Source organism: Colossoma macropomum, unplaced genomic scaffold (assembly GCF_904425465.1).
Source record: "Colossoma macropomum unplaced genomic scaffold, Colossoma_macropomum, whole genome shotgun sequence".
NCBI lineage: Eukaryota > Metazoa > Chordata > Actinopteri > Characiformes > Serrasalmidae > Colossoma > Colossoma macropomum.
Genome location: NW_023494787.1, coordinates 25,190,531 through 25,205,418, shown reverse-complemented (window position 1 = coordinate 25,205,418; position 14,888 = coordinate 25,190,531). Strand labels below are relative to the sequence as shown.

The following is a 14,888-nucleotide window of genomic DNA, read 5'->3' as shown; positions in this document are numbered from 1 at the left end:
TATCACAAATTATACTGTAGGCACTTAGTCAAATTCAGCCTGACCTGCCATAGTGATGGAAGTAGACAGCGGTGTCCTGGCTTTCAATTACTTTATGTGAAACCACCCAGTAACCAAGGAGCCCTTTGAAATTTGTAAGCGAGTGTAGTACATTTGTGTCGTTTTGGTCGCTTGTCTCTGTGACGGATCTGATTGAATCCATGCCGGCAGAGTTTGTCATGCGATTCTTTCTGTTAAGAGCCTCTTTTCTCTTAAACCATCACATTTAAAGTGTCCGCATTACAAGTTAAAAAGTTAAGAGAGGCCTCAGATCGTATTTGTAATTTTCTACAGAAAAGCCCAGTTTCTTTCATGCTCTGATCTGGTGGTTTTGGCAATGCTTTTATATTTCGCCGGGTGGTGTTTTTCGCCCGCCAAAAAGGCCGTTAATTACAGGACAGCATCGGTAAGACTCTCATTATCTTGTTTTTTGTGTTGTTGTTTCAAATGCTTTAGTGGGTTTGGGGTTGGAGTTGTTTGTTTCTTTCTTTCTTTTTTTTTTTCCCTTTTTTCTTCTTTCCTCGACCTTATTTATTTATTTATTTATTTATTTATTTATTTATTTTCTTCTTTTTAGTCTGAGTGCATTTCTTTCGTCCGAGAAAAATCCGACTTGTGGTTAAAATCTGTGCCGCATTTTTGAAGTGTGCGCCCCAGTGCTGCTTTTGAAGTTAGCATGTATTCTCTCTCAAAGCCACATTGTTTTCCGTTTTTGCAGGCCCAGCTCTGCATTGACTTCCCTTGGAGTTGAGCATTAGGCCTGAGTGAGCTGTGCAAGTGCCTCAGAGGAGGGATGAGCGGTCGGCTTCATGGTTCTTCCTTACCAGATTCGATCTGCCATCATTTTTAAGAAAGCCTCAGGCCAATTCTCATTGCAAGTGTCTGCTTTTTAAGCAGCTGTTTTCTCTTTAGATTTTGTATAAATAAATGACCTCTAGGAACAAGGTGTTTGCTGTCATCAGTAAATTGAAACTGCGATCGAATAGAGTGGCCTTGGCTTCTGGAGTGAAGGCAGAGACTCTAGCAGGACTTCTGTTTGACATGCAAACAGTAATTTCAGCACTGATATTATTCTCCCATCACATATTGCTGCTGAGTTGGAGCTGTCAGAGAGAGGAAACTCAAAGACTTGTGGATTCCAGCTGAGTTTACAGGACTGGACACATCAGCATGGAGAGGTGTGTGTGTGTGTGTGTGTGTATGCTGTGGTTGCTGTCTGAGGGACATTTGTGGTAGTGTTGTCAGCGCTAAGGCAAAGCGTAACGTCTCAAAGTGGGATGAGACCACACTCCTGAAATAACTGTCCTATTCTGAGTCCAGCACTCACTCTGCAGTAACTCTCACTGTCCTTCACACTCACATAAGCATGTACATGTTCACATTAGCATATGCTTAATGTCTGTACGGGCATGAAATTGAAACCCAACCCATACCCGCGACTTTGAGACCCGAGCAGGCCCCATTGGTACTGCTGAATTTGAGACCCTAACCCGACCTGAACCTCCTAACACACAAACAGTTGGATTATTGCAGATACAGTTTTACACTGCTGTGCTTTGCTCCTAAGTACTAAATTACTTTCTGACTGACAGAAAATGTCATGCTGCATGCTGAGAAGTTGGTATTTTACACATTTCAAATAATATATATTAAACTATATTTTTGTGGAATTGCTTGATTGTACCTGGCAGAGAACAGCATCCGCCCCACTACTGCCTCTGCTGCAGAAACGCTTAACTCTTCGGGCGAACTTAACAAGCAAAGGGAAAGATCTGCTGTGGCCGTTCACAACTCAACACATCCCTCTCATCATCCATGGTTTCATTCAGGGACACGTCCACCTACTCCTTAATCGCAGCTGTAGACTGTATCATAGGGAGAGGGCGCGAGAGAGAAAATGTGTTAGTTTGCAGAATTTACATAGGTATATTCTGAACAAACTCCAGCCCAGCCCGAGGCTGATGTTGTATGTGAAGAATCGTCCCCAACCCGGCACAAAACCAGACATTTTATCAGGCCTCATCAGGCTCGGATCAGGTAGCAGAATGCATGCACTTTTACTCAGGTATGTATCTGTAATTAAACAGGAAGGGGTTAAGTGTGAATGTGAGCCAGGGTCAAAATAGTAGTTTTATGCAGCAGAATATTAGAGCATTACAGCTGCTCTAATGCTTCCCAATACATCTTCTCTCTATAACTTTATAGAGGGCTCAGCAAAATAGCACGCTGTTTTTGAGTCAATGCAGGACTATAGCAATGGGGTTTTTTGTTTAGTGGAAAAGCTGAGCCACTGAAGGCCCTTAACGACACCAGGTGGAGTTGTTGCGCTGAATCACACAAGGGCATCCTTGACAACTTTGAGACAATATTTCAGACTCTCAGTGAAATATCAGAAAATGATGTGCGAGTCAGTGGGCAAGCCAACACTGGCGTCAATAACTATCAGTATTTTTTTTTCCAGGCATTCTGATATGATGACTGCTCATGCAATGCAATGGACTATTGAAAGCACTACAGTCAACCAAGTTCCACAGTCAAGAGCCCAACTAGTAGCACAATCTCTACTCTGCTAGCAGTAGGAACAGATAGCAACTTTGAAAAACTCTGGAAACATGTGGTTGACTTGTGTGCTCAAAATAGCTTTGAGGCCCACAGCATCCATGGAGGAGGTCCAGCAAAGTGACAGTGACTTATACCTGACTTATCCCTGACTAATTGCATGGGGGGGCTTATGTGAACAAAAGCTTGATACATCACTGCGGTGTCTAGATTACAGTGGACAAAGTGAAATGTTTCTGTGATTGTTTAGCGGTTGAGAAACGTTTGTTCTAACAGTAATTTTTTTTTTCTTTCATACGATTTTGAAATAAAGGAGGTGTTGGCTGTTCATGCTGAAGACCTCACGTCCACTTTACCAGAGGTTGTAGGGCAAATGTGAATGCAGGCGTCCTGATACAATACTGTTCAAAGGTGGCGTGTGCGAATGGCACAAAACCCAAACAATACTGGTGAAAGTAACCTGGTAATGTCCCAGGTTTTATGACTGGGCTATACACCCTCACACACACTGCTATCCTCAGCACGTGCTCCTCTGCTCTGCTGTGCTAATTGTTTACAGAGGGTCTAAGCCGGAAGCCACTTTTTCACGCTTCCACTTTGCACCTGCCCTCAAAAGCTCGACAGTTTCTACACTGCCTGCTGCCTTTTTACTCACCATCTATGGCGCACATGCACACACACTAACCATTGCACCCTTCTGTCAGACTCTTAATCTGTTGGTAAGCTCAGCTGCTCTGGGGCAGCAGTGATGATAAAGCGAATCACAGCTGTCCTCAAATGCCCCCCTATCTCTCTCTCTCTCTCTCTCTGTTGCGCTCTCTCTCTCTCTCTCTCTCTGTTGCGCTCTCTCTCTCTCTCTCTCTGTTGCGCTCTCTCGCTCTCTTTATGGTTGTTTGTTTCTCTGTCTGATTTCAGATCTGAGTGCTCTGACCCAACAACCAGGACTTTGATGAGGGCAGTTGTTTTAGATGTTTAGATAAAGATCTGCTAAGTCAAATGAATCAGTGCGAATGGAGGGGAGATACAGATTTCTTAATTAAATTGGAATCACAGTTTTTGGCTTAATTTTGAGATCTTATGACTTGCATATCAGTATTGAAAAGAACAGTATGTATTCTACTTAATTTTTACGTGGCAAAATGTGCGACATGTATAATTGCAGCGCCGAGGTGTAGATAGCATTTGTGAAAATATAAAAAGTATGCATTATTTTATTAAGGATAATGGAACTTAATAAAATATCTAAACAGCATAATTGCGAAAAAACTGAAAACTGTGTGGACGCCAACTTGGAGGCTAACCTGTGCTTTTAGGCTACAAACCGACTACATAAGGATGCACAACATTTTTAATTTTCAGTGCCAAGATATCGGTGTGATACAACTGCAAGAAGCATGGGGATGGGGGGTAGTTGCGTGTTAGAGATGCAAAATTTTGAATATTTATTTAATAATTCTTTGATATTAATACAGAAAACGCCTGAGAAGGCTAACCTGGTTGTTTAGTCTGCTGTACTGTGCATGCTTCTAATGCATTTAGCTTTGAGTCCTTTCCCCTGTTGTTAATGCAACACGATGCAGAAAGCTTGCCACACGCTGCCTATGGAAATGGCCACACGCTGCCTGTGGAAATGGCCACACTCATAACACAGTAGCGCTTTGCAAGTGGCAGCAGTGTGGTGTACCTAATCCTTCACTTGTGGGGAAAAGTAGATGCACAGTTATGGTGGACACAAGCCCAGCACCTCAGTCATCGAACTACCATCATTGTTTTGCAGTTAACAATGTAGCCCTACTGCAGTTTTCAGAATAAACATGGTTCTTTAATGGGATTATATTAAGTAACAATTCAAGATAGATTTACCTTTTGCAGCCCTAGTTTAATAGGAATGAACCATGAGGACACAGTTTCTGAATCACTTTCATTAGCATCCCCTTAATTTCTTCAGAGTGTTTATACAAAAATAAATAGGAAATACACCCAGAGTGCTATTGTCATCTTTTGATAAGAAGCTTTAGGTGAAAGTGGACCCAATGTTGTCATTTGATTCACGTATCACTTCTCTTGGTGAAACATTTAGCATATATGAAACATTGTCAGACTCTGGGCTCCTCTGGCTCTCCACAATGCTGAGAAGCTAATTTAGGCATTTGTGACCTCACAGTCAGATTCCAGTAACGCCCACTTGGCTGGACTTCTAAAGCTCTTGGAATGAGTACACAAGACATAAGGACACTCCGGTCCAGAATGTCCAGAAATGTGCTGAACGTATTCTTACCAAGACCCATAAATTTTCACATTTCTTCACTATTGGGGTCTTTGGATGTTTCTTTCAGTGTACAAATGCCCAAGCGCCAGTGTATTTGCAGGAACTCTCAATTTCTCAAACTGCATCCTCAGATCTTTTGGAAGTTGTGTCCACAATTATGTAACTTAGTTTCTGGGACGTTTTGAAAATTTATTTTTGTTACTTTGCTTGCTAGCAAAACATTTTTAATCTTGTTTATATTTATTTATTTACATTAGTTGTACAGTCCCATTTCCAAAAAAGAGTTGAGATTCTGTGAAAAATGTAAATAAAAACAGACTGAAATGATGTGCTAATCATTTAAATCCTATATTTCATTGAAAATGGTACAAAGACAACAAATATTAAATGTTGAAACTGAGATATTTTATTGTTTTTGTGAAAAATATATGCCCATTTTGAATTTGATACCAGCAGCACATTTCAAAAAGGTTGGGGTGGGGTCATGTTTACCGCTGTGTTGCGTCACCTTCTTTTAACAACACTGTAATCATTTAAGAACCAAGGAGACCAATTGCTGTAGTTTTAAAAGTGAAATGTTTTCCCGTTCTTGCTTGGTACAGGATTTCAGCTGCTTAACAGTTCAGGGTCTCCTGAATACATACAGAATGTGCTTTGGAATTGTGTTGCTGAATAAGCAAGGCCTAACCTGAAAAAGACGTTGTCAGCAAATGTTGCTCTAGAACCTATATATATTATTCAGCATTAATGGTGCCTTCACAGATGTGCAAGTCTCACATGCAATGTGCACTAATGCCCCCCGTACCATCATGGATGCTGGCTTTTGAACTGTGTACTGATAAGAAGCAATAAACTCTGTTCAGACATTGGTTTTCGGAAGTGTTCCTGAACCCAAGCAGTGATTTCCTCTACAGAATTGTGTCTGTTTTTAATGCAGTGCCTGAAGATGACTGCCAGTCAGTCCTGGTTTTCGGCCTTGTCTTTCGCCTACAGAAATTTCTGAATCCTTTAGAATCTTTTAGAATTTTCTTTGACTAAATCTTTTAATGACAATATGTAGTGTAGATGATGAAATCTTAGTTATCTCTTGAGAAACGTTATTCTTGAATTGTTGCACTGTTTGTCCATGCAGTCCTCCCCATTTTTGCTTCTGAAAGACTCTTTTTATACCTAGTCATGTTACTGACCTGTTGCTAGTTAGTTAGTTGTAAGATGTTCTGTGAAGGTTTTTTTTTTTTTAACCAGTTGTGTGTTGCCCCGTCTCAACTATTTTGAAACGTGTTGCTTCAAATTGGGCATGTATTTTTCAAAAAGCAATGAAAGTTTCAGCATTTGATGTTATCTTTGTACTTTGTTCAAATACATATAGGGTTTGATTGATTTGCACATCATTGCATTCTGTTTTTTTTTTTTGCACAGCGTCCCAACTTTTTTTGGAAATGACGTTGTATTTCACTTAATTTTTTGTGAAGTTCCTTGTGATGATGCTGTCATAGTTGCGCTGAATAAGTAATGTTATTCTTACAAAAATTTAAACTGTAAATGGTTTATTTATATTTGTAGTGTATCAATAACGTATTCCAACATATTTCATGTGGATAACAAGCATTTTATTCTTTCCTGGTGTGACTGATGAGCAGAAACTCATCCAGTCCTTTGCTAATGTCTCTCTTTCTTTCTCTCTTTTACTTCACAGTTCAGTATCAGATGGAAATGATGAGGAGTCTTCGTCATGTGAACATTGATCATCTGCACGTGGGCTGGTATCAGTCCACCTTCTACGGCTCCTTTGTGAGCCGAGCGCTGCTGGACTCTCAGTTCAGCTACCAGCATGCCATCGAGGAGTCTGTGGTGCTTATCTATGGTATGATCCCCACCTCCCTGTATTTCTCTCTTTCTCACTCTGTCTGTCTGTCTGTCTGTCTCTCTCTCTCTCTCTCTCTCTCTCTCTCTATTTAACCCAGAACTAATGAGACTCGTCCAGCTCTGGGTTTGTCTTCGTCTCACTTTGCTCAGTCTTCCATTGCTAATGTTCTCTCCCTCTCCCTATCTCACCATCTCTATTCTTCATGCACCAGCTGGCCAGGAGTAGTCTCTCTCTCTCTCTGAGATCACCTTCCTCATTTGGCCTTGCCTTCTCTATCTTCCTCACTTTCTCTTTTTCTCTCCTCTCTGTCTGTATTTGTCTCTCACTCAGACAGACTCTCGCACTCTTGCTTTCTCTCTCTCTCTCTCTCTCTCTCTCTCTCTCTCTCTCTCTCTCTCTCTCTCTCCTCTCTCTCTCTCCCTCTCTCTCCCTCCCTCTCCTGGCTGTGGACAGTAGTCCCCCCCTTGTATAAATAGTGGCTCAGTGTGCGTAGTGGGCCGGCAGCAGCTCCGTCTAGACAGGGTTTCCTCCTCTGTGTTTGTTTTGCCTGCTATCGGAGCGCTGATGTGGACCTTTAGGAATGCTGGAGGGCTTTGGCTCACTGGACCAGCCGCCCCCCCCAACTCTTTCAGTACCAGTATATCCAGCACAGCACACACCGATCTGCACCAGATGGCCATGTAGCGATGGTTTGAGGGGGTGGGGTGGTGTGGAGATGTGTGTAGCTGCTTTTATGACAGACCTACATACATACACAGTCTCACTCAGCTCAGCCTGCTCCTGTCTTACAGCCTCTCTGATTACAGCAGCGATTCAGTGGAGGGGCTGCAGACGGGGAGGTCTGTTAGTCCAGTCAGTTTTGGTGGGGGGGGCTCTGAAGGGGGGCGTGGAGGCGGCCGAAGGGGAGTCAAGCACAAAACCCCAAGTGTTCTCAGCGCCCTCCCTCTTGGTCCACTTGCTGTCAGTAAGTTTCCTCAGTCGTTCCCCTCACGCCAGATGTAGCTCCCTATCAGAAAGCCGCCTCGTTCTCCAGAAGGCAGGCCCACATCACAAATCTAGATCAGACACCTAACAGCTGCCAGAACCCCCGCCTCACACCCCGCACCCACTCCACTCAGACAATAAGGCCTTTCAGTGTGGCCAAGGGTGCCCTGACTAAGGTGCAGACTGGCATGAAGGCTGCAGACCTGTGAGAGGGAGAGTAGCTCACTATACAATAATGATGTCTATAACTTTCACATGCATTTCCTGATTCTGACTATTAGAGATGGTGTTTTGAATCTTGTTCCTCAAACTAATGGCCTTTTGTAGTCTCCATAAATCCAACACTAAACATAACTAGCTAACCAGCCAGCTCTAGTAATTGACACGTTGGTTTGTGGTGTTGGGAGTGAACAGCTAGACTTCTTCACCTTCCCTGTCTTGTGAGGTGAAGGTACACATTGCCACTTGGCGTAATCAAGTAGCAGATGTTCAAAGTTCAAGCCTCTGTTACGAATAATACCAGATTGAGGAACAGAATGGCACTATGATTATCAAAAATACCTCAAACTTGCATTATTCGTATCAAAAAAGTTTGAAAAATGTATAGGTTTAAATGACCGTTTTCGTTAATTATGTAGTACCTCACGTGGAAGTTTGAAGCTATACCTGCGTTTCAGCATTTTGACGTTGTACTATTAAGTTTTTGCAAACTGTGTTGTGTTTAATGCCATTAACTTGCATAATAGATACTGTATTTTCATACTATGACAGTTTATTCAAATTCAAATATCTAGAATATTTCTTCATGAAACTGTTACCTACTGCTTTGCTTGAAAGATTGCATTTCTGTTATGGTCTGATAACCTGAAGAGAGCCTGTGTTAAACCGTAGGATGGTTTAATAGCACAGGCCCAATTTTAAAAAAAAAAGTGCTGAAAGATTTTAATATGCTTCCCATCCAAACCAACTGAAATGAGGAGATATACAGTCAAGTCCGTAAGTATTTGACAGTTATTTTATTTGTGTCCAACAACTAAATAATTGCAGACTTCCAGCTTTAGTTTGAGGATATTTACATCCAAATCGGGTGAATGATGTAGGAATTACTACCATTTTCATACTGGTTCCCCTGTTTTTATTAAGGTGACTGCTGACAAAAGCAGCAGGGTGAATTCCAAAGTGTATAAGACTATTATCTGCACAGATTCGTCTAAATGCTTCAATACACTGAGGGGCTGTTTGAAAATGGTTGTAATTCCTACTGTTTACTCGATTACTCGATTTATGCCCTCAAATTGAAGCTGAAAGTCTACACTTTGAGCTCATATTCATTATTTCACTTCAGTATTATTTAATTTCAATATGCTGTAATAGACAGCTAAATAAAACTTCAGGTCCATTAAAATTCAGACCATTTAAATACTGTTTTCAGCCAGTATAAAAGATTGTTTTTAGAGATGTCTCATCCTTTATCCCCAGGTGTCTCAACTTCAGAAAAAGTTACATTTCTATCACTTCAGTAACTCGAAGCTCAGGTTCCGGTAATCTTAACCATCAAAGCATTTGTCCTTTACAGCACCAGAGTCTAGCTCCTCCTCTCTTCTGCCTGGACAAAGTTTTATTATGGGTCAGGGCTGGGTGTGTCCAAGCTTATATCTGAGATGTCATATGGACTGTGATTGGCAGATTGATTTGGGTAATTTTGAATGGTTGACCCTGGAGCCATGGACGTCCCTGGCCTGTCTGAGGGCCTGATTGCTCTGTTTTCTGCCCATCAATAACAGAGGCCTGGGCATGGATTAAACCTGTTGCCTGGGCTTCTGCTCGTCACAGTTTACTTTGGTTGCTCATTTTCTGTTTGGTCTAGCTTCAGCGTTTATTTTCGCTGCGTGACTCTTTCTCTCTGTCTCCCTGGTTTTGTGTAGATGGATGACTGGACAGGGTTGTTATGAATGCTGTGCAAGATTAGTGAGAAAGCAGTATTTTAATGGCCATGTGAACTTGCACGTCCTCAAAACTTGACTTTGATGTTGATTCCACACTAGAGACTTATCCATCATTGTGTGTTTGTGAATTTACAGAGACAGCTGTCTGTTTGCTCCCATAACTCCCGTAGTCCAAGTTCGGAAGGCTTTAATTCATTTTCATGCTATACAACACCTGTCACTTGCGTCTGAATAAGTCCTGAATAGGTTTTTTATTTTTCCCTCCACTGTTAAGCGCCACTTTTGTCTTCTCGTATCCCTAAATAGAACCACATTCTGAGGAGTCAGGTAATTGACTGCTTTCTTGAATGACAGAATGCAGGAAAAAGTGGACAGAATTGTGCCAGAAATTTGCAAATCCTCTTTTTGGCTGTCAGAATGTACAGGTGACTGGCAGCTTTTAGCAAGCCTCAACGGAACACTAATAAAGCCGTTCTGACACAGGTTGTCCGCTTGCTGACGGTAGAATTAATCCACTATGACTGGCTTATAAATCTCTTCCCTACAAACATTAGCATCAGTCAGCACCTTTGAAGGCCTCATAACCCAGAATTGAAATTTCGTGCAGTGGCGTCCCTGATACAGTTTAGGGACATAGCCAGGCTTTATAGCCATGACTTTTAAAATCATTAAAACATTTTAAAATAGTGCTTTTTCAGTCTTTCACAGGATTTTGAATTTTGTGTGAGGCAAAAAGGAAATACCATGTCAGGAGTTTCAGCTACTAAAAAAAGCACTTAAAACCCCAAGTCTCCTCCGTTATAACATGACAAACCAAGCTAAACTTGAGCGGACCCATTTGTGTTCTTATGCGCTCACAAAGTGTAGCAAAAACTTAAACTGGGGATAAATGTGATTGAGAAACGCAGACATCACAGAGATAGCTGGAAAAATACTTTATTACAAATTGGCAGCTGACTGGAAATGGTGAAGGCAGTGCCTTGACGTTTGGTTCCATACACTGTAAACATTATAAAGGCTCTTAAATGTGTTCAGCAAGAAACTCTATCTCTGAGCTCCCCTGCGCATGCAGTGTGCATACACTTTCTCTTTGCCTTTATTTCTCTCATATCTCTCTCATGCCTGAATCACTAGTTGCGTTATGATGATGACCGTTTTCTACTACAATAGTCATGAATATTTTGTGTCAAGCCAAAATGTTTGTAAATATCTGATGGTTTCCAAAACCTCTGGAGTTTGATTGAAAGGCATAAGGATGGATTCATTTCCCTTCTCACACTCACACATCAAGCTCTGATCAAGCTCCTGACAAAGCTCCTGGAAAATTGCTTCAGATTGTGAAAATTTGTCACATACCTTGTGCATTATTGGTCCAGTTTAAATGGATTTCAACAGATTTTTTTTTAAATTCCTGCATAATTCAGTTGTTAAAATGGTTAATTGTAAAGAAACTGGGCAAGTCTGATTTCTTTGCAGTTGGGAGTCAGGGTGAGGTGTCCACAATGCAGATTTTACTTGTTACTCCAAATGACCGATTAACTTTTGACTACGCTTTTGACTTTTTAATTGTAATGTTGTTAATGGTTAAATGGTAGTAAATGTGAAAAACCAAGTTTTATGGGGGGACTGCTTTGCCTGACGCTACCCTGCATGTACGCCTCCACCATGCATGGGTTTTAAAAATGTTTAGGCCAGTCTTATCTCAAATATTGTAAAACAGTGTCCCATGCTTCATGCAGCATATTCATAGCCATTTCATGTAATAAGTTTCAGTGAGGTAGCTTTAGTCATTAAACCCTTCTGACGTCTGGGTCCTAAAGTCAGGATAGTCTGTTGTGGAAAATAATTCAGAGATGTGGTGATACACTTTAATGATGTTGGAACTTTGAGTGCACTGACACCGGTATCATTGTGGTGTTCTTTAAAAGCTACTGAGCATTTAAATTAGATTTTTAATAGAAGCACTTAGATGCTCATCTAAAAGTAGGCTGTTGTGTTCAAACTACTCAAACACTCCTGTGTCACAAAAATACATGGATGACATCACATCTCACAGTGTGTGTGCTACTTGAGGCTAGATTTGTAACATGATTGGAATGTATTCATTCATTTTTACCTTCCGATCACTGATCTAGCATCTTCTGCCAGTATTGGCCTGTTACTGAGACCTGGTGTCAGATTGGTGCCGTATAGTGATAATAAGGGGGCTTTTGAGCAACAAAACCCAGTAGGTGAAAGTGAGCAAGTAACACCTATGAATAAGGTAAGACATGATTTTTCACATTTCTTCTTACACTTTTCTCTCTCCATAGATCCCATTAAGACTGCCCAGGGCTCCCTGTCCCTCAAGGCCTATAGGCTGACCCCCAAACTCATGGAGATTTGCAAAGAAAAGGACTTCTCAACAGAAGGGTAGGTCACATTCTTCTGCACTGGTACAGACAGGACACACTGAGTTGTACAGTCATACGTATGCATATACACCACACACTAAGCTCATCAACTCCTCAGCTCCCGAGCACCCCACCAGTCTCTCTTCTTTGAGGTCTTGCCTGCATTCTCTGAATTTGTGCCACTAATTCTGATCAAAACCACTTTGGGCTTTGAAGCTTTTTTCCTGAGCAGCTGAGAGAGTCACCAGCCAATTTCGTGCCAGGAAAGTGTCGAATTTAACCTTGACCGCTCCTACTAATGGACAGATTAGTGCTGGCAGAGACGTGAAAGCATCATAGCATTTGATGTGATCGACCTCCTCATGTATCTCTCTGCTCTCCATATCGAGAGAATCATCTGATTCACATATCTGAAGAGAGGCATAGACATGAGGTAAAAAGGAATTCAACTGCAGTTTAAAAAATTTCTGCATAATTCAACCGTACAGATGTAAACAAAGTCACTCAGAGTGGTTTGATATGAAGGGGTTTATTGTAGAGAAACTTACCAGCTTTGATTTCTTTACAATAATGGTGAAGGGACACACTGTACTAACCCACCAGTGAACCAACATGTATCATCTGAGTTTTTGCTAAGTTTAAAATGGTGGTAAATCTCAGGGGAAAAACTGCTTTACAGTGCCCTGCATGTACATCTCTGCCATTCGTGTTTTTTTTTTTTAGTTTTAGGCCAAAATCTTATCTCAAAACTAGTCTCAAACAATGTCTCAGGCATCAGGCGATGTATTCATACCATTTTATGTAACAGCTTTCAGTGATACAGCTTTTAGAGGCATTAAACGCTTTAGACATCTGGTTCCTATCACCACCACTGTGAACAATTCTGACTTCGTATGTTTTTCTAGAACGGACAGTTTCACATCAAACCTCTCTGAATAACTTTGTTTACATCCTAACCTCTTAATTATGCAATTTTAAAAAGTTAAAAATGCCCACCCTGTTTACTATGAAACAAAGTGTATTTCTCAATTTTGTCTTCCATCCTAATTAACGTTCACTCAGAGCATGGCAGAATTAAATGATAATACTGTGATCACATTTTTGTTGTTGTAAAACAGTGTAAAAACTAGACTGACATTATCTTCTGCAGAGGCCTTTTTAAATTGCTGTGGTTGACCTGAAAAAGGTTGTTGCTTCATGTTGCAACAGTGACTTTTTCAATTTTCGTCTGGTTTTAAATAGGTTTTATATGTACTATCTACCAAAAAAAACCACAGATAATTCTTTTTTTACTGCACAAATAATGAGCGCACAAATCCGCTCAGCCAGAACAGATAATAGAAAGCGTCCCGTCGCCTTTGGGGGAAAAACAAGATACGAGTTGTATCTGAACCGACGTTAAGTGTTTTGATTCAAGCATTTTCTTTGTAGAGGCCAATTTTGAGTGGTTTGCTTGTTCGGCAAGGTCATTGTTTGTGTTTCTGGGTGTTCCCGCAGGCTGAAGAAGGCCAGTGTGGGGTATGAGAACATGTTTGAAGAGGTGCCCATTGTCATCAGGAACTCTCATCTCATCAACGTGCTGTTGTGGGAGCTGGAGGACAAGTCTACTGTAGCAGACAAGCATGAGCTGCTCAACCTCTCCAGCGGGTTAGTCACAAACATACACAGTATGTCTCACACCATACACGACCAGAACAAAATATGATTAACGGTCATACCGTTTTGGTGAAAAGTCACCATTTCTCCAAGTTACACCAGAGAGGCTTTAGGCAACGCATTCAGCTTCAACCGTTTTCAGTAGTGCTGTTAAGAATGTGTTAGCCCACTCATTTTTGTGGAAAAAAAGGGCTGCATAAGGACAAATGAGAGTCATAGCACATCCTCAGAAAAACCCATAAAAATGTGAAAACGGTACAATTCCTTTCATGGTTAGTTTCCAAGCAAATAAATTGTTCTAATATAGTGCACATTTGAATCCGTTGGTTTGTGCTTTGGTTAAGAATAGACCCTTTAGTGAGCACTGTCAGAATGATGTCATAAAGATGCAAAAGCCAGTGATAATACAGAGAAAGGTTAAAGTTACAGTTAGCTGGCTAGTTGTCTAGATCCATGATTCTCAAACAGGTTCCCAGGGACCCCCCCTATGGTCCAGCTTTTTACTCTATCCCTATGTGTTGCACGTTACATTGGAGAAAATATCTGGACCGTTTGGGGGAACCTTAGCTAGATCTATCTGATCTAGATAAGGTTCTGCAGCCTGTAGCCTGTTTTGTAGTGTCCTGTGAAGGAGCAAACTATAGTCCTGTGGTTGCATTATTTGTTGCTATTGTCTCATTAATTTGTAACTTCAGTGTAATTTGTTATTAAAGTGGTCATCTCTCAGCTCAGCAGTGTTTAAACTGATTTGGTATTTTGTTTTTTTGGTAAATTGTAAAATTTTTTTATTTATTTTTTTTTATCAGGCTGCAAAGACAGAAAACAAAAAAATAATCTGCAGTTGCTGCTGTGTAATCCTTTTGTATGTGATCAGCCCGAAGGTCTCTGTCTGCACCTCTGTGGCATTACGATTGTGTCCTGTTGTCAACACTAGCCGACACTGTTGGCCACAGTTTATAAGCATCCTCTCAGTATTCTCAGCGGTCTGTGGTTATACACAGTACTACAGCAAAGAACTGTTGAAGTGATCTAAATATTACTAAATGAGTTTGCAAGTGTGATTGTGTCGAAAGATCTCACATTTGCAGTAACCTGCTGACTCTGCTGTGCAGGAGGTAATTTCCTGGTGTCTGTCTGCATTTAAACACTGGACTTTCAGGGAGTTAAAATGGTTT

At 41.1% G+C, this 14,888-nt stretch overlaps 1 protein-coding gene across 1 annotated transcript in view; it reads left to right on the top strand.

Moving 5' to 3' along the window:
• Positions 1-14,888, top strand: part of eif3hb (eukaryotic translation initiation factor 3, subunit H, b) — a 78,895-nt gene that overhangs the window by 42,261 nt on the left and 21,746 nt on the right. Inside the window, exons 3-5 of the mRNA XM_036566620.1 lie at positions 6,564-6,731; positions 11,977-12,076; positions 13,555-13,704. Coding sequence (XP_036422513.1) covers positions 6,564-6,731; positions 11,977-12,076; positions 13,555-13,704 — 418 coding nt within the window. The remainder of the gene's footprint in view (positions 1-6,563; positions 6,732-11,976; positions 12,077-13,554; positions 13,705-14,888) is intronic.